Source organism: Camellia sinensis, chromosome 15 (assembly GCF_055761805.1).
Source record: "Camellia sinensis isolate YWXY chromosome 15, ASM5576180v1, whole genome shotgun sequence".
Lineage (NCBI taxonomy): Eukaryota > Viridiplantae > Streptophyta > Magnoliopsida > Ericales > Theaceae > Camellia > Camellia sinensis.
The window spans coordinates 108,269,992-108,291,035 of NC_138975.1; the positions used below are offsets into that span (position 1 = coordinate 108,269,992).

At 36.9% G+C, this 21,044-nt stretch overlaps 1 protein-coding gene across 1 annotated transcript; it reads right to left on the minus strand.

Annotated features, from left to right (window-relative positions):
- Positions 1 to 14,487: 14,487 nt before the first annotated feature.
- On the minus strand, positions 14,488 to 16,580 carry LOC145813192 (uncharacterized). Its single transcript, XM_082908465.1, has 5 exons — positions 16,079 to 16,580; positions 15,907 to 15,967; positions 15,419 to 15,793; positions 14,750 to 15,308; positions 14,488 to 14,664 (listed from the first exon to the last, which is right to left on the minus strand). Exons 1-5 carry the CDS (start codon positions 16,578 to 16,580, stop codon positions 14,488 to 14,490), a joined length of 1,674 nt encoding a protein of 557 aa, XP_082764591.1.
- Positions 16,581 to 21,044: the final 4,464 nt, after the last annotated feature.

Genomic DNA, 21,044 nt, shown 5'->3' on the forward strand with positions numbered 1-21,044 from the left:
ATGAAAAGTATCCTGCCATACTCCACTAGGTTTACCTAGATATAAGAATCATTAAAAGTATTACTTAACCTAAATCGCTGCAGACATCACTTATTTCATCATAGAAATTGGTAGGAATTGGACTCCACAGTGATCCTTCTGAGTCAATCACAACTCGGTTGTCCCTTTGAACCTAGATCTTGGGATCTCCAGTCAACTAGGTTGGGTTGCCGTTGTGGTAACTCTTATTTAATAGGCTTAAGTTCCATTCCCCTCGATGAATTTTCAACTAACTCTCTTGCTAACCCTTTGGTTAGTGGATCCGCTATGTTGTCTTTAGACTTAACATATTCTATGGAAATAATTCCATTAGAGAGTAGTTGTCTTACAGTGTTATGTCGACGACGAATGTGTCATGACTTACCGTTATACATATGACTCTGTGCTCTACCAATTGCTGATTGACTATCACAATGTATGCATATAGCAGGCACCGGTTTTGGCCAAATTGGAATATCTTCAAGGAAGTGGCGAAGCCATTCTGCCTCTTCCCCAGCTTTGTCTAAAGCTATGAATTCAGATTCCATAGTAGACCTAGCAATACAAGTCTGTTTGGAAGATTTCCAAGATACAGCCGCCCCACCAAGAGTAAAGACATACCCACTGGTGGACTTCGAGTCTCTTGTATCTAATATCCAATTTGCATCACAGTATCCTTCAAGTACTGCTGGATATCTAGTATAATTCAACCAATGTTACGAGTAAATCGGAGATATCTTAGAACCCTTATAATTGCTTTCTAGTGTTCTACTCCCGGATTACTCGTATATCTACTTAATTTACTTACTGCATAAGCTATATCTGGGCGAGTGCAGTTCATCAAGTACATTAAGCTTCCAATAATTTGGGCATACTCTAATTGAGAAATACTTTCTTGTACATTCTTAGAAAGATACAAATTAACATCTACAAGAGTTTTAGCTAGATGATCATCATCTTTGCTGAATTTGTCAAGTATTTTCTCAATGTAATGAGATTGTGACAAAGCATATCCTTCTGATGTTTTGGTAATTTTCATACCAATAATTACATCAGCAATGCCCATGTCCTTCATGTCAAAATGTTTATTCAACATTTTCTTGGTAGTTTTAATCATATCATTATTACTACCTATGATGAGCATATCATCTACATAAAGACATACAATGACATAACATTCATCTATGTTTTTAATATAAACACATTTGTCACACTCATTAATTTTAAATCCATTTGACATCATTGCCTTGTCAAATTTCTCATGCCATTGCTTTGGCGCTTGTTTTAAACCATATAATGATTTAACCAATTTACACACTTTCTTTTCTTTTCCTAGAACAGAAAATCCTTCTGGTTGTTCCATGTAAATTTCTTCATTTAACTCACCATTTAAGAAAGCGGTTTTAACATCCATTCGATGAATTTCTAGATTGTATAGAGATGCAATGGCAATTAGCATTCTAATGGATGTTATTCTAGTAACCGGTGAGTATGTGTCAAAGTAATCTAGACCTTCTTTCTGTCTAAAACCTTTGACTACAAATTTTGCCTTGTATTTGTCTATTGATCCATCCGCTTTCAATTTTCTTTTGAAAATCCACTTGTACCCAAGAGGTTTACAACCTGGTGGCAAATCCACCAATTCCCAAGTGTGATTTTGCAAGATGGATTCAACTTCACTGTTGACAGCTTCTTTCCATAAAGGAGCTTCAGGACTGGACATAGCCTCTTTAAAAGTTAAAGGCTCATTTTCTAACAAATATGTTTGAAAATCTAGACCAAAAGATTTTGAGGTTCTAGCACGTTTACTACGCCTAAGTTCCTCTTCCTCATTTTGATCTAACTCTTGTTCTTGATCATGATATTGATCCTGACTAGTAATAGCATCAAAAGATCTTTTATTAGTACTAGTCTCTTGTCCAGTCTTCTTTGGAAATACATGTTCAAAGAAAGATGCATTTCGAGATTCAATAATAGTATTTACATGCATTTCGGTATGTTCTGGTTTATGAATCAAAAACCGATATGCACTACTATTCTTAGCATAACCAATGAAAATGCAATCAATGGTCTTAGGACCTATCTTAGTCTTTTTAGGACTAGGAATAGCCACTTTAGCCAAACACCCCCACACTTTTAAGTATTTGTAGGATGGTACTCTTCCATGCCACAATTCGTAAGGTGTTTGATTTACTTTCTTTCGGAGTACTTTATTAAGTATATAATTAGCAGAAAGTATTGCTTCCCCCCACAAGTTCTGAGGTAATCCAGAACTTATTAACATGACATTCATCATTTCTTTTAAAGTCCTATTTTTCCTTTCAGCAATTCCATTTTGCTGAGGTGAGTAAGGAGCGGTGGTTTGATGAATTATTCCATGTTCTTTACAAAACTCACCAAAAGGTGATTCATATTCACCACCTCTATCACTTCTAAGTTTCTTGATTTTCTTACCAAGTTGATTTTCAACTTCATTCTTACATTGAATGAAAGTTTCCAAAGCTTCATCCTTGGTTCGAATTAAATAAACATAACTATATCTAGTATAGTCATCTATAAAAGTGATAAAATACTTTTTCCCACCTCTAGTTTGAATTGATTTAAAATCACAAATGTCACTATGAATTAATTCAAGTTGTTCCGTACTTCTTTCAATTGAATGAAAAGGAGTTTTAGATAATTTTGCCTCAACGCAAACTTCACATTTATGATTTGAAATAATGTTAAATTTAGGTAAACATTCCATATTAATTAATCTACGCAAAGATCCATAATTAACATGTCCTAGTCTACCATGCCATAAATCTGAAGACTCAAGTAAGTAAGACGAAGATGTAGTATTATTAATAACTGAGGGTACAACGGTTATTACATTTAACTTAAAAAGGCCATCAGACATGTAACCTTTTCCTACATACATCTCGTTTTTGGTAAGTACAACCTTGTCACTTTCAAAAACTAGCCTAAACCCATTCTTACTCAACAAAGATCCGGAAACAAGATTCTTGCGAATGTCCGGTACATGCAGCACATTGTTAAGAGTGAGTTCCTTTCCAAATGTCATCTTGAGTACAATCTTTCCTTGTCCTTCAACTTTGGAAGTTGAGGAGTTGCCCATAAAGAGTTGTTCACCATTGTCCACTGTAGAATAAGATATAAACATCTTTTTGTCGGCACAGATATGGCGAGTAGCACCAGTGTCCACCCACCATTCTTTAGGATTTCCGACAAGATCTGCCTCGGAAACAACTACAAAAAGATTGATGTCATCGACACCATTGGAAATATTATCCACTTCGGTCATGTGGGCTTGAGCAGGCTTCTTGCTTGTTCTTCTTTTGTTTTTGCCTTTGCTACGGCAATCTTTGGCCCGATGTCCCTCTTTATCACAGATGTAACATTTGCCATTAGACTTGTACTTTTTATTCCCCCCCCCCCTTAGAGCCTTGTGATGAACTTTCTCCAAAAAACTTTCGTTTCTTGGTTTTTGAAGCATGTTCCACCACATTTGCCTTAGACTCCATAGGAAGCTTACCAGCCCGCTTTTCAGAATTGCGGTTGTCCTCCTCAATCCTCAAACGCACAATTAACTCGTCCATAGAAATTTCTTTGCACTTGTGTTTGAGGTAGTTCTTGAATTCCTTCCAGCCTTTTGGTAATTTTTCAATTAAGGCTGCAACTTAAAAGGATTCACTAAGAGACATACCTTCTGCGTGAATGTCATGCAGAATGAGTTGGAAATCTTGAGCTTGGCTGATCACAGTTTTTGAATCAACCATTACAAAATCTAAGAATCTGCCAACCACAAATTTCTTTGAGCCGGCATCTTCCGTTTTGTACTTTTTCTCCAACGATTCCCAAAGTTCCTTTGCTGTCTTGATTGGACTGTAGACGTTGTATAATGTGTTGTCAAGTCCGTTTAAGACGTAATTCCGGCAAAGGAAATCGGCATGTTTCCAGGCATCAACTGCAGCAACCACTTGCCGGTCAGTTTCATCCTCTTTCAGGATAGGAGCATCTTCACGGAGAAAACGAGCCAGGTTCAGAGTTGTAAGATAGAACAACATTTTCTGTTGCCATCTTTTAAAGTCAGTTCCTAAGAATTTCTCTGGCTTTTCACCGTGATTTACCGGTACTGTTACAACAGGAGGGGGGGTTGGCGTCATTGCAGCCACCACAGTAGTACTTGTTTGGGCATTTGTTTCAGTAGCCATCAATTCTAATATATAAAACAAAATTATAATTAGAATTTACACTACACAGAAAATTAAACCAAATTCACAGAATTAAATTCCGTAAAAATAAAAGAAACAAGAATGTAACTTTTATTTTCAATTAATTTGAAAATAAAATAAAATTTTATTTAAACAAATTAATTCCACACAGAAAATTAAATTCTGTAAAATAAAAGAAATAAAAACTATAAATTTTATTTTTCAATTAATTTGGAAATAAAATAAAATTTTATTCAACCAAATTAATTCCACACAAGAAAATTAATTTCAGTAACACTTCAATAATTAAAATACTGAAACAGAATTTTAATTAAAGAAAACTCATAAAATAATTTCTAAAACCCAAAATTAATTTCTGAAAAAATTCCACAAAAATATATTCTGAATTGTTAATGACACCAGTATCGTACTACTAGTTGTTGTCAAAGAAAAGAGACAGTATATTACTACTATCTGTCAAATAGCATATAATCACTATTTGTTTTTCCAACCAGAATATTATTTTGTAAATCCACAGAAAATAATTTTCTTCCGAAATTATTTACGAAGAAAAAAAAAGGAAAACAAACGAAAAATTCTGTAAACAGAATAATTCGAATTTGTCTTAAGATTGTTGGAACAATCTTCTGTGTAAAATAAAATAACTTGAAAATAAATTCAAACAAAATAAATATATAACATACCAGATTTATTTATCGAACCCAAATAAAATTAAGAGCAAGTCGAGTGTGTGACACTCTGTCCTTAAGACAGATTCGCCCCACTACGGTGCTTACGGTTGAATGGCGTCTATCTCCCAGGATACAATGATCTTCACAAATTTATAGAAGCATTTCAAATAAATTTGTTCGGCGAACCAAACCTATGTTCTAACTCTCTGAAAAATTTATTCTAAAACTAGAATGAAGAAATAATGCAAAAGGAAAATAAGAACTGCAAAGAGACAAAAATCAAACAGATTTTTTCGGATCAGAAAAATATGTGTTCTAAGACTGCTGGAGTAGAAAGTATTTATAGACACAAAGACACAGCCCGAACAGGTGCTTTCCGAAGTGAACAGGTGCAACACTTTGGACAGATTCAGACCGTTACCCAACAATACTACAATTTCAAATATTTGAAAAGATGTTCCGTTGGTCCAACACACCAACTGTTTGGCACTTTATGTAATAACTATTTTAAATATATAAATATATATATATATATATATATTAAACTAAAGAACATATATATATATTAAACAAATTGAATAGTTTAATAAATAAAGTAAGAGGTACAAATTTTAGGAAACCAGTTAGGAACCCAAAAATTTGAATTTAGAATTAAATTAAATTCTAAAATTACAAACTTTAAGAAACCACTTAGGAATCCAAAATTTGAATTTAGAATTAAATTAAATTTCCACACTAATTTTTATTGAAAAAATTCAAAAGAATTTTATCTAAAAATTAATGTTAGACCCGAAAACGATGTCAATTTCCCATTCACTCATAAATGGTTTTGACGTTTCGTCTTCACCGTATGACTTGCCACGCGACAAGGAACACAACCTCTACGGACCCACCCCAAAAGACGTTTGGGGTCCACCCAAAATTGGGCTAAAAAATATGCCTATATAAAATCATTTTTTCCAATAGTTATATATATGATATTTCTTTTACTCCTGTATTTGCTTAGTAACTAATATTTTTTTTGTAGTTCACCTACATCAAACGAGGCCTTTGGGTTCATCATTAACTTCAATCAAGTAAAAATATGTAGAATAAAATTTTAGTGGACAGATTAAAATCATCATAAGCAATTAGCCAGTAGTTTATTTTATTTATTTATTTATTTTGGTAAGGTTTTAAAAGGATTGATGTAGGTCAGCAATTCATTTATCTTGTGTTTGTACTCTTGAGCAAAATGGGTTTGTATAATGTGTTTGTATCAAAAGGTTTGGGTTGGTACACAAGTGGAAGGGTGGGCTGGGTTCAGAATTATGGTCAAACTGAGATCACTTAAACAAGCTCTGAAGATTTGGAATGTGGAGGTTTTTGGTCATGTGGAGTCCAAGCTCAAAGCTGCTGAAGCTGATTTACATTCGCGGGATCTAACTGTTGAAAAGAGAAATCTTATAGAAGATGAAGTTAGACTAAGATTTGAGATCAGAAATAAAGTGTGGCAGCTTAGAAAAAGGCTAGAGTGGATCTGGTTGCAGAAGTCCAGACTGAACTGTGCCTTAAAAGGAGACAAAAACACCAGGTATTTTCATATAATGGCATCTGGAAGGCAAAGTAAGAACCTCTTTGATTCTTTGAAGATTAATGATACTTTATATGAGGACCCTGCGGAGTTGAAACAAGCAGTGGCAGCTCACTTTAAAATCCTATTCACTGAAGTTTGGAAGAGTAGACCAAGTTTAGGGGGTGAGTTTAGAAGCATTGATCAAAGTCAGATTCAGTCTTGTTTGGTGAAGGAGTTCTCAAAAGCAAAGGTCTGGGCAGCAATCAAGGAATGCGATGGTAATAAAGCTCCAAGGCCAGATGGATTTAATCTCACTTGCTTCCAAAAGGGATGGAAATTTATGAAGGATGATATCATGAAATTCATGCAAGAGTTTCATGACAATGGTGTATTGGGTAATGGAATTAATTGTTCTTTTGTGACCCTTGTTCCCAAAGTAGATAGTCCTGAATCTATTAAAGACTTTAGACCTATCAGCCTTATTAGTTCAGTCTATAAAGTGGTGGCTAAAGTTCTGGCCAACGGGATGAAACTAGTGTTGCCAAAAGTTATTGATAGAGTCCAATCAACATTCCTAAGTGGAAGGAATATTATGGATGGTGTTCTTATAGCAAATGAGGTTGTGGACTGGTAGAAGAAAACTAAAAGAAAGGGACTAATAATTAAGCTTGATTTTGAAAAAGCTTACGACACTATTAACTGGAATTTCCTCATTCAAATGTTGGAGAATTTTGGTTTTGGTACTACCTGGACCAAATGGATAAAGGCATGCATTTCTTCTGCAAGAGTATCCGTTCTTGTCAATGGGTCACCATCACCAGAGTTTTTCCCTCAAAAGGTTTAAGGCAAGGTGATCCTTTATCCCCTTTCTTGTTTAATGTTGTAGCTGAGGGTCTGAATATACTCTTGTCATGAGCTAAAGATTTGGGTCTTTTTAGAGGTATATTAGTAGGTGCTAATGCGTTGAACATATCTCACCTTCAATTTACTGATGACACAGTGCTGTTCTGTGAGGCTGAAGGGTCGGAAATATTGGCTATAAAAGGTTCTTTTAAGTCATCTCAGGTCTAAGGATTAATTTTGCTAAAAGTGTTGTGTGTGGGGTGCGTATGGCAGATGGGTTGGTTGATGAGTTTGTTGCAAAATTGAATTGTCTAAGCAAGAAATTACCACTGAAGTATCTAGGACTACCATTAGGTGCCAGCCCTAGCAGGAGATTGACTTGGAGGCCAGTTGTGGAGAATTTCAAGAAAAAGTTTTCTGGGTGGAAGAGAAGAGTGTTGTCATTTGTTGGTAGAGTCACACTCATTAAGTCGGTGTTGTCTTTTTTACCTGTGTATTACATGTCTCTTTCTAAAATACCTGAGTGTGTTGCAAAAGAGATTGATAGGATTCACGCATCATTTTTATGGGGTGATTCAGAGCTTAGTAGGAAGTTGAATCTACTTAGGTGGAATGAAGTGTGTATGAGTTTGAAACAAGGAGGGCTAGGGATCAAAAACATCAGGTTGGCCAATGATAGCTTGCTGTTAAAGTGGTGGTGGAGATATGGGCAAGAGGACGAGGCATTGTGGAAGTAGGTTATTTGCGAAAGGTATGGTTTAGTTGGGGGAAGATGGTTCCCTGAGAAGGATGTTCATGGTCCTATATCTCAGATATGGAAAGATATCTTATCAGTGGCCCAAAGGAATGGTAGCATTCTCCAATTTTACAAGGATAATGTGGAAATCTTCATAGGTAATGGACAAAGAATCAGTTTCTGGAGAGATATTTGGCTGGGTTCAACAAACCTTTTAAGCCAATTTCCTAGATTATTTCAGCTGTTTAATGATAAAGAGATCTCATTGAGTGTACAAGTAGCTAGAAGAAGTAGTCTATCTGGATGGTTTTTCAATTTCAGAAGAACACTTCGGGCTTGGGAACAAGGTGAGTTGGACAGATTAATCACTGCTCTGGGGTCAGGCCTTGTTTTCAGACCTGACTTAGCTGATAGATTGGGCTGGAAGTTTTCACAATCAGGTATATTCAAAGTTAATTTTGTTTATGCTTGGGGTGTGCTCAATGATGGTCCCAATCATAAATCAGTTGATCTTATTTGAAATAATTTCTCACCACCTAAAGCAAAATTCTTCTCGTGGTTAGCTTGAAGAGGAAGACTGAAAACTAAAGAGTTGCTTCAAAGGTTTGGAATTCTAGAAGGGGAAGATGTCCTAAAGTGTGTACCTTGTCATGAGGCTAGAGAATCAATTGTCCATGTTATGTTTCATTGTCCTTTTGTCTGGAAAATTTGGTCTGCTATTACTGATTGGTGGGGTTTTTAGTGGGCTATCCGCAGTTCCATTGATGGCCTATTACTTTGGTGGATGGGTTGGAAGTTTAAGAAGAAAGTTAACCTGGTGTGGAAGGCTCTACCAGCAGCAGTGTTGTGGTCTGTGTGAAGTTATAGAAATGAGTGTGTGTTTAAGGCAGTTCAGCCCAATTTTCATGTTTTGTGTGAATGTATCAAAGTGAGGCTAGCATTTTGGATGAGATCTCAGTTCAGGGGTGCTTCATTTTCAGTCAATGATGTCGTGTTTAATTGTCCACAAGTCAGGTGTTGTCTAGTATGAGCTGGCTCTACTGCTGCGGATGTAGGTTGTTCAGTGTTGGTTGCAGGTTGCAAATTACAGGTTGCAGGTTGCAGATTACAGGTTGCAGTCTTGGTGGCAGATATGACTGAGGGTGATCTGAGCATGGCTATGTTGTTGGTGAAGTTGCGGTGTGGGTGTTTTGCCTCTTGGCAGCTCAATTAAGCTCAGGCTACAAATCTTACTGGGTGATGCCAGACTGATTGACAAGTTTTTCTTCATCCCCTTTGCAACTGCAAAAGGCTGGGTCATGAGGTCCAATTTTGTATTAGGCATAGGAGTTGTCTGAGCTCGTACAAGCCTGGTTCCTGTTTTGGTCTCAGTATGCTCTACGTTCTGGAATGAGGTTCTGTTAAAGGAGCTGGATCCTACCTGTGTAGATATCTGTGAGCTCACTATAGCTAGAGTGGCTCCCTGGTTGAAATATCTCTCAACTGGGCATGGAACCTAAAATATCCCTGTTGCTGGACCTGGGTGGGCGGAATTGCAGCTGTTTTGCCTCAGTTTCTGTTTGTCTTGCTCTGCTGTCATTTCGGCTCTGCTGGTTCAGGTTCCATTTTGTTTTGTTCGTTGTTTTTTCTCAGTTGTGGACTGCTATGCTGATGCTTGGGCAGCCATATTTCTCTGTTTGGTCTTCTCAGCAATCGGCTGTGTTGTGTCAACCTTGGCTTTAGTCTCAAGTTGGATTCATTATGGAACAAAGATGAAAATGTATTGGTGCTCTGAGTATCCTTCACTATAAGCTCTGCTGTCATTTTGGCTCTGCTGGTTCAGGTTCCATTTTGTTTGGTTTGTTGTTTTTGCTCAGTTGTGGATTGCTATGCTGATGCTTGGGCAGCCATTTTTCTCTGTTTGGTCTTCTCAGCAATCGGCTATGTTGTGTCAACCTTGGCCTTAGTCTCAAGTTGGATTCATTATGGAACAAAGCTGCAAATGTATTGGTGCTCTGAGTATCCTTCACTATGTTGGCCATTGTGTGCCTCAGCTTGCACATAGTATCCTTCACTATAACAAGGACTGAGTCAGGGAAGCTTGGTTATATGGGGGTTCTGCTGAGGAGATCATGATAGCATAATGAGCTTAAGGACTTCAAAAGGACCTACTCTCATCCTATGAACTTTAAGGGGCTTGAGGTTGCTGCATGAGGTGGGTTGTTTTTTGTTCTACATTCTGTTCTACTGTGGAGTCTGTCTTGGAGTCTGTTGTCCTACATATCTTGTGTTGTGTGATGCTATGCTGAAGTCTGCATAGTTGGTGTTGCTACTGCTCTTGGTCCAGATTCTGTATGGTGTATGCTACGCTGAAGTCTTGCTGCTGCGGTTGGGTTGGGTTGGGTTGGTCTGTTTTTGTGGGGTTTTGGTCTGTTTTTCTTGTTGGTTTCTCACCAACTCTGGGGGTGCAAGCAAATGATTGGATGAGTTTTTTGGTGTCAACCTAGCTGGGATGATTTAGCTCATTATGATGCTTTTGCACTTCCCTTTTCTTTATTGATGTATTTCGTTTGGTACTAAGTATTTGATTCTTACATCAATAAAGTTTCTTTTTTGCCGATCAAAAAAAAAAAAAGAAAGTCAAATTCCAACATTTCAATTGTTGATTGGTGTGAACTTCACGTGAAAGTCACACTAATTAATAACTGAGATTCTATATTCAATATAACAGTTAATAATTTCTCTTCTAATCATCCCCATTTCAGGACATAAATGTGAAACAAAGAGGTGAGACCCACCCTTTATATCACGTCTTTGTTCCGTTCTGTGAACTTTTTTTAGTGCACTTAGATTTTTACTCTCTTGATAAACATATGATTATTCACTCAAGATTGAACTCCCTTTGTTGTCCAGTCTTTTATATTATGTGTTTTTCAAATATTTAATACAGAACACATGTTTGTAGATGTTCTCATGTGTGGGGTTCATTTGTCAAATGAAACTGAGGGAGGTGGGTTGGGAAGGGGAGCTTCTATATACACACACTCTTTCCTCTCTATACAAATCCTTCTCAATACACACACTAAAAAAATAAATCCTAATATATTTGACTCACTACACACACCTATCATTCCACATATACCCCCAAATGTAAATCATACACACACACACCCCCTCTCACACACACACCCATGACAGACCCCTCCAACACACACCCATCTGAGAACCCCTCTCACACACACACCCATCTCTCACAGTCTCCATCGTTCCTCCCCAAAAGCTTCATCCATCCATTCGTGTCATTGAAGTATTGGCATTGAAGGGCATTGAAGAGCATTGAAATTTTCACATTTTAGGTTAGTTTACACGGATTAGAATCTTCTCATTCCTATTTTATTTGTAATGTAGGGTTAATTTTAACCATTTTCGAAATTTTCAGTCCACCCCAACGAAAGTGATTGCCGTGTTTCATTCGGAACTAGTTTTTTGAAATTTTTGTTTTTGTTCGGCATTAGAGTTCCGAAATTTATGCTTCTATTCGGCAGTTCCGAAAATAGTTACTTGGTTCGGCTTTCAAGTGCCGAAAATATTTTTTTTTTTTCGGTTTTCAACTTCCGAGTAGTAGCTATAATTTCAGACAACAACTTCCGAACATAATAGGTATTTTCGGACAACAACTTCCGAACAGAATAGGTATTTTCGGACAGCAACTTCCGAACACAAATTTTTTTTTTTTCCCCTTCTAACACTTAATTAAAACACTTAATTATAACACTCACTACACACATTGTCATTAATTTTACACACACTCTCTCATTATATTTAAAACACTTATTATTTACACACACACTCATTACACACACTGTCATTAATTTTACACACACACACTCATTACACACACACTTATAATTTAAAAGACTGTCATTAATTTTACACAGACTCTGTTTATTTACACACACACTCATTACACACACTTAGTATTTTTTGCAGATAATATGGATTCTGAATATCAACAACGTGTCCCACCTACTGCTTCAAATAGACGACGTCGTGAATTGGATGTAGACCATGAACGGGGACGAGGGCGTGGGCGAGGACGAGGTCAAGGTCGTGGTCGAGGTCGTTATCCACTTTCGGTAGAATATGATATTCCCAGTGCCAGTCAAAGTAGGGACCGAAGCCAAAGACAAGTGGAAGGTTATGATATGCCTGACATTGCTGTGGAGGATACCTCTTTACCTGATTCTCCTCCTGTCTAGGAAGAGTACCTTACTCATGCTTTTCCAGGTGGACCGACTGATTCGTCAATACTGCGGAGTTTCAATAGTCATGTGGCTGCAGCTATTTGGCACGGGGAGGTAAACATTCCTCAGTAAAACTGAAATTCATTTGTATATGAGTTTTTTTTTTTTTTTTTTTTTTTGTGTGTGTGTTGTATGGTAGTTTGTAATGAGATATCATTTGTGTTGTAGGAACGAGGGCCCCTAAAGTGTCATAATCACTCTTCCAAGATCCTTGCATGGCCATGGTGGTTAGTAGAGAACAATACCAGATTCAAAGCCATTATTGAGCAGTCTGGACTGTCACAGTTAGCTCGTTGCACTTATCGGTTCGTTAACAAGCTTCTAATCTCATGTTTTGTTGAGAGATGGCAACCTGAGACGAACACATTTCACATGACAGTTGGTGAGATGACCTTGACCCTGGATGATGTTGGCACTATTCTTGGCCTTCCCATTGTAGGCAAATCAGTCAGCATACCAGATGTGACAGATCATCATGGAGTTACATTACTCGTTTATGGCTTGGGGATTACTGAACTTGCAGCACATGAAGAGGTTTCTTCTGCTGGTGGCAATTCAGTCAGGCTTGAATGGTTGCGAAGTCAGTTTGCTGGTGTCACAGATTCAGACCCCGAGGAGACTATACAGTGCGCTGCAAGAGCTTATTTATTGTTTCTGTTGGGATGTACACTCTTCAGTGACAAGAGTGGCGGCAGGGTTCCCGTTGTTTACCTCGGGTTGTTGATGGATTTGGGATCCATACATACTTATGCCTGGGGTGCTGCTGCATTAGCATTTTTATATCGACAGTTGGGGTTTGCTAGCCGGTCTGGGGTTAAGCAGATGGGTGGTTATATGACTCTTTTGGAGGCGTGGATTTATGAGCACTTCCGAGCATTCCGACCTCATCAGAACATGGGCTACAATGAAGACATGCCACACGTGTACCATTGGGCATCTAGGAGAGAGGCGGGTTCCTCCATTGACCATTTGAAATCTTTTCAAGCCGAGCTTGACAGTTTAGTAGCTACTGATGTAAGTTTACTCATCCTGCGATAATTTTAACACTTCCATTTATCTTACCCTTTATGTACTTTAATGCAAAAACACTTTACGTTTACAGGTTATTTGGGATCCATACCACAGCTGCAAAGACCGGCATCCATGTAACCCGGTTACGTTCTACCATGGATGCTTAAAGTGCTTAGACGTTGTCGAATCCTATCATCCAGATAGAGTTTTGAGGCAGTTTGGCAGGGTTCAAACCATCCCAGATGCACCGCTAGCTCCCAGTCGTGGTGCACGAGGCAACATATCTGCACGATATACCGTCATGTACAGATACTTGGATAGGATGTGGGAGGCTTGGGATAACCACGTGTTGTCTGATCAACGGAGGAGCACACCAGTTCGTCAGCCTTGGCAATGTGTACCGGGTTACATGGATTGGTATAAGAATATCGCGCACCTATATGTCGAGCATACTGATGAACCGCGTGTCCATGACCATCAGGATTTCAGCGAACATGCGGATGTAATCTATTATCCTCTCTGATGCATATGTAACTTACTCTTTTTTTTTCTGATATGTTCCCTAAAATGTGATATTCTTTTCAAATGCAGCGTATTGCACATGCACTGCAGATTTCACATCCTATTATTGACGCTGGTTATCAGGAGGGGATTCGCCATCCTTATCGAATTTACCAAGCTATCGAGAGTATGACACATGTTCTTGAAGGTCAGCACATTGACGAAGCTGGACTTAGTTCTGCTAGAGGTCGCTTTCCATCTTCGACATTGACATACAGTCGTAGGCCTAGGCGTAGGAATACAGCTGATTCGTGACATGTTATGTTGTTACATGTTATTTTGTTAGTTGATGAATATTTTTTGGTGTTTTTTGTAAGATGACATTGTTGTAATGGTAACAGTGGTTAATATTTTCTTACTAGAATGGAATGGCAACAATGGTATTGTAATGACATTGTAATGACATTTTATTATTAGAATGGAATGGTAACAATGGTCGTTGATTTTGTAAATGATATTTTCTTATTACAATGGAATGGTAACAATAGTCGATAACATTCAAAAACACATCAACATCAAAAACACATCCATTAATTTCTTCCATAATTGTAACATTGTCAAATGCATACATGTGTCATGCGGCATCAACAACATCAAAAGTCTCTCGAGTAGCTACATTATCATGAATAATGTCCTTGAAATATTGAATGCGACGCACATATGCATCATCCCAGTCCACAGCACAAGGGTGACGGTATTTTCTCCAATTAGTGGCAATAGGAGGAACTGGATGGCCTGGCTGCAACAAAACCTGCACCAAATATCAATTGACTTAGTGGTCATACCTCATCACTTCTTGTACATGCACAAACCCAATTGATAAGTTTCTGTTATACCTGGACGAAATGATTTCCGTTAACAAACCCAATGGCAATCTCACGTCTATCAAGTTGAGGTATTGGCACTGTTCTAAGAGGTAAAAAGGTGAGACATTGCTGTAAAGACAAGTGGTATAACACAAGATTGTAGCACGATGCAACAAGATGCCCGATGTCTGGCATAGTCATCCAATGTGAGTATCCAGGACTGTCTTCAAAGTATGACAATATGCTTGTCAATTCTTCAAACCTTTCATAGGACCCGTAAAGTGTAATGTATTCCTCTTTGTGTGTGTGCAGCTCACCCAATACGTCACGCCTAACTTGAGCCCAATCATCTTCTGTATGACCAATTGAAGCAGCTACAGCCCTGAAACCACAATTCTCATCTGCAGCTACATCCTTGACAAACTTAATGTATGGTTTCAACCCAGCAGGGAAAGCATCAACATATGCACCAGGTTTCACTGTTCTAGTAATGTATGCCTTCCCTTTCGGATTCACCTTCTCCTTTCCCTTAACAGGTCGCTTCTTCTTGGTTTGCAGAGTAGAAGCTAATGTAGTGATTTCAGTGTCCCTAGGTGAGAAGGAATCATGTCCAGATTGCACTAACTCAAATGCACACGGGTCACGACGGGTAGAAACATTGATCTTCTTATGATCCCGAGGACGTGTTTTGGGCTTCACCTCCGGCTCAACAAGAAAGTGCTTCCCGGATATACAATCTCTTTCAACTTCTTTAAAAGCTCCAACCGCATGGTTCTATCACTTTCATTAAACTTGTTCACAAACAACTCTACTTCTGCATGACAAGTCACCTCCGTTTCCTCTTCTTTCTTACATATGGAGATATGATGTTGCCTCCACTGTGAGTGTATGGTAGCAAGTGGTATCGGACGATCTTGTCTGATGTAGTCAGCAATCTCATGGGCGCAAGGTAAACCATGAGTGTGGTGAAGGACGCATCCACAAGCTTCAACATCAATACCAATGGAATTGGCTCTCTTACTCTCAACAAGCAAATACTCCAATGCAGAGATAGACACATTACCCCGTAGCTCTCTGAATTGAGAAGGTTTAAATTGATGTTGCACAACAGTTAGACTTTTCTCAAATGAAGCCTTGATATCAGTATGTTGCAACTCAAGCAGACTGTGTATTTTCTCAAATGATGCCTGAAATGAGACTTGACATGAACCCAATTATCTTTTAAGTTTTGCATGTGCACTCTCAGCCCTGTTCAATTCAATGTAAGTCAAAGTTAAAATCAAGTGCATGGCACTTATTAATAACATATTGAAGAAAAGTAATCTTACCGGTTCGTTGTAACATTGCCACAATGCATACACGTGTCTGTCCACGCCGCCACAAATTTGTCCTTGTAAGGAACCAACCAAGTATCCATGACGTATTTGACTGCATCAGGATAACTACTGAATTCCTTAAGTAATGATTTAAGACGCTCCTCGTATTGAATTTCAGAAGATGAATACACTACAGAGTTCCACTCATGGTTGAACTTCTCCCATTTTTGCTGTGTCTCAAACATTTTCTTGCATTTGGTCAACACATTCTTACTGATATGCCAACGACATAATAAATGTTTGGCACTCGGGAATATCTTCTGTATGGCATTCATCAAGGCTATCTCTCTGTCAGTAATAATAACTGTTGGCACAACAAACCCATCCATGACATCACGCAATGTAGCTAACACCCACGTATAGTTATCGACCCTCTCATACTGTAAGTATGCAAAAGCTACAGAGAATGTCATTTCAGTTGATGTCACTCCCACAATTTCAAGAAGAGGAAGCCAATATCTATTGGTTTTATATGTGCAATCCATAATTAATATACGTGGGAAAGACCGAAATAAGTCCAAACTGGTAGGATGTGCCCAAAACAAGTCTGTCACAGTCATCGTGGACTCTTCAGACCGATGGCGCTCAATGTAATTATACTTGGCCAATTCACCCAATAAGTGTTGCATCTGTGATCTTCCAGCTCTCCGTACCACCCTGTTTCGATGGCGTACATTGTAAATGGTTTTAAGTGTGCTTACATTGAGGGCATCTCGCTATTTCAAGGTTACTAGGATTTCTTTTGGCCGAACCATGCTCTTTGACATATCCATTAACAATGCTTTCTCATCCTTTGATAGCCTCCCCGCATATGAATGTCCCTCGAGGTGCTCCGCAGGTGGATAATTATGCAATCCGCATACTACGGTCAATGTCCATTCATCATATGTGGTAAACCTGTGAGCCCTCATATCAAAAGGACAACCACACTTCTTCGTACCGGTTATTCTTGATGTATTGTTGCCATCATGTTTTAACTTCTTTGTTGCTCTATATTGGCCACTCCTCTCACAAGCAAGATACATCCTGGGTCTTTTTTCCCCTCCACCATAGTCTGATGTTTTGATTACAATGACCAAACCATTTCTCTTTCCAACTTCACGTACCCAGTTGAGCAATTCATCCTTACTTTTGAATACCTACAAAGTTAAATAAATATTATCAAACATTTACATTTGGTGAGCAATTCAAAACATAATCGTTATAATTTCGTAGATTGAACCTGTTCAGTTGTGAAATGAGTGGTGTAATCTAACACAAAATCGCGCAAACCTGACTTCCTTAAGTTGACACATATTCCTGCATGTTTTATATAACATTACAAATTTTTAATGGCATTATAAAGATTAATTTGCAATTTGAAACTTTAAATTTGGTATGCAGTTTGCAAATTTGGAATATAAAATGGAAAAAAAAAATATTTACTTCATTCGGAAGTAGTTATCCGAATTTTTTTTCAAATTTTGGAAGTTGAATGTTGTACAAGTTAATTTTTTTCGGACAACAACTTCCGAATTTGAATACATTTTTCGGACAACAACTTCTGAAATTTATCAATTTTTTCGGACATCAACTTCCGAAAATAAATAATTATTTCGGTAGTACATTTCCGAACAAAATAACAAAATTCAGCTCTGGTTATCCGAACGACGCTGCGAAAAAAAAAAATTAAACTCACATTTCCTTCGCTCTGCTTCACATGAATACTTATTTGCTGATTTTCAGAAGGCAAATCCTCCATCACAATGATGTTTTCCCTACAGAAATGCCAAAGCCCTTTGTAAAAAATGAAAACCTTACAGAAATGCCAAAGCCATTTTCAAAGAAGCATGCCAAACCAGTGGCATTGAGATGTTTTCATTGGGATGTTTTTCAACTCTGAGGTGTGCATTGAGATGTTTTCAATTAACAATGCTGTCTAAAATGGTAATTTCACTTATGGATAAAATTGTAATAAAATTAAATATCATTAAGTGTGTGTATTGAGGATATTAGGTGTGTGTATATAGAAGCTCCCGTTGGGAAGTTATATTAGTAATGCATTTTAGCAAATAAGATATTTCTTGTTTTCATTGCAACGCATGCTTATTTAGATATTATGAGATTTTTACAGTCTAACTCTGTCTCTTCATGAAGTTAGTTTGTTCCTCTCTCTTCATAAGCACTAAAAATGAAACAAATAGTGTACGTATGAACTTAATTCTCACGTTATGCTCAAGTGTGCTTAGCAAACACATTTTTATAAAAACATTATTGCTAATCACATTGTTTACTTAGCATATAATACTGTTTGAACCAACTTTTTAGATTCTATTTTCCCTAAGTCTTTAAATTCAAGTAAGAAAAAACGCCGTTAACAATGCTTTTCAAGGAAAACGTGATTGTTAATTAGAAGTTGTCAAAATCTTGTTCAAAATTTTCACAATTGTCAACAAAAAAATTGCTGTCAAATGGTCAATTTTTATTTTGCTTAAATAGTCAAAAAGTAACTAAAAAAGTTATAGCTCAACAGAGCTTGAGTTGAATTAAGCATGACTTGATCTTTTATATTGATTCAAATAGAACTTTCGATAAGATGCTACATTATTCTATACAAAATTTTTATTAAATTTGTATTATACTACTAACATTTTTTTTAGAACTCCTACTATTATCATCAAAATCACAAAAATGCTAGTTGCACAAAATAAAAAAATAAAAAATTTGCATAGAAAGTACATTGTGCATTTGATTTATTTTAAATAATAACACTATACACTCAGACCTATGAATTTAGAATTTACTCAAAAAAAAAAGAATCAATGGTTCAAATTTATTTTATTCTTGGATTTTATACTTTATCAATTTAATTTCTACAACATAAATATATTTAGAATAAATTATGAATTAATAAAATGGGTTCATTGCATTTTTGTATTTGAAATATTACGCAGCACACGTAATGAATCTAAGCCCAAAAAATGAACTATTTATATACTTTTATGTGCCCCAATTTTGTGTATCTAGCATGTGATGTGACCATGATTGATGGAAACGACAAAGAAAAAACAACCACAGGGGCGGTGGCCTAGTGGAGAAGGCATCCTTCCCCACAGGTGTGACTCAGGTTCAAATCTTGGGGGGACAAATTTGCTGCGTTACAGCTGGCTCTCTATGGAGATCTCGCCCTGTACTCCGATCGAAATCTAGGTTCTCATCTATGACGTGTGGTTGAGCTCTATTGGTGCCTCGGTGGTAGATCCCTTCCTATGGGTTGGGTCAAATCAGGCCGTCAATCGGTTATCCTACTAAATCCACGGATGTAGTGATGATACCTTAGAGTATTTTTTTTTCATTCAAAAAAAAAAAAAAAGAAAACAATTTTACCGCATACCACCCCTCCAAAAAAATAGAAAAACAAAATGAAAAAACCAAATTTTATTCAAAATTTAAATGCGGACAATTTATTCTGCATATGACTCACAACACACTAACTCTAAATGTACATCTTATACTTCCATGATCATGATAAAATTTTGATTAAATTTTTATCTTAGCTAGAATTATTTGAAGAAAAATACCGAGAGAGAGAGAGAGAGAGAGAGAGGGACAAAAAAAGAAAGAAAAAATGAAAGAAAGAAAAGCGAAATTTCAAAAACGATAACAGTGAAGACGAGCTACCAGGGCCTTGTGGTGCTTCCTAAAGTGGAGTGAGTCTGGTTTTGGCATTCGGACAAGGCTTCCCATCCCTTCACTGCACAATCTGCATATTTAATTCAAATTTCCATATTCATAACTATGATTACACAAACTAATAACAATCCCCAAAAAGTAAAAAAAAAAAATAGATTTAGAATAGTTGGTTGTAAGTTATAGTTGGGAACTTACACAGGGAAGGCAAAAGAACTAGAGCTTCCATCAGATTGATCAATGGAGGATTCACTTGATTGGGTGGTGGTGGTGGATGATACGATTTTACTTTCTTTAGTGATTTCTTCTTCTTCTTCTTCTTCTTCTTCAATGATATCATTTTCCTCATCCCCTCTCCAAACACCCCTATGCAATGTGGTGTCCATTTCCAAGTTCATGTTCCATTTTCCCTTTCCCTACAACAATATAATTTTTACTTTTCTCTTCAACTTATTTTATTTATTTTGATAAGTAAGCATTTTATTTCCAAAATAGAAAAACATATGCATTGATGAAACTTAATACAAGTCATTCAGTAATTTCAAAATATCAACTGTCATTTTTTTAATATTCCCAACCAATAAACATAGTGAAATTTTTTACATATTTGACAATTGCGACCCACGTTTGTTAGATAGCTGAGATGAGAGATATGATAACCCACTTAATGTTTTTTAACATTTCTCATTTATCGGGAACACTACATAAATAATGTCATATGGTATTCTAAGACGACTTCATAATTTTTTCATTGTTAAATCATTTGCCCAATTTGATAAAATTTTCTCTAGTTTTCTCGTGATGGACCGCAAACAATATGTTTATTTGGCATTGTGGGAAAAAATTAAGAAAATAATATATGTTTGCACCATTAATTAGAATAAGAATGTAAAATAATAATTTTTAAATACTGTAACATGTATATATATATTTTTAGTTTAGCATATATACCAAAGTGTGTAATGAACTAGAAATCATAATATATAACTATTAGTATTTTACTCTTAATTGAGTATAAGGCACAACAGCAACATAATCAACATGATCGGACACTTCTGGCTTCCCATCCTGCACCACATGAATCTCTCCATCCTCTTTGAAACAAAAGACAATGTAATCCTCATCTGTAAAGTGTTGCCAACTCGACTCATCGATCTCCTTCTCTTCTAACTCGATATTGTTACTTTGTGTCGAACTTGGAACTGTTTCTTTGTCTCCATCGCATTTGTTATCGCACAAAGCCATTTTGTTCGTCTCATGAAAAGTTTTTTTTGTTGCCA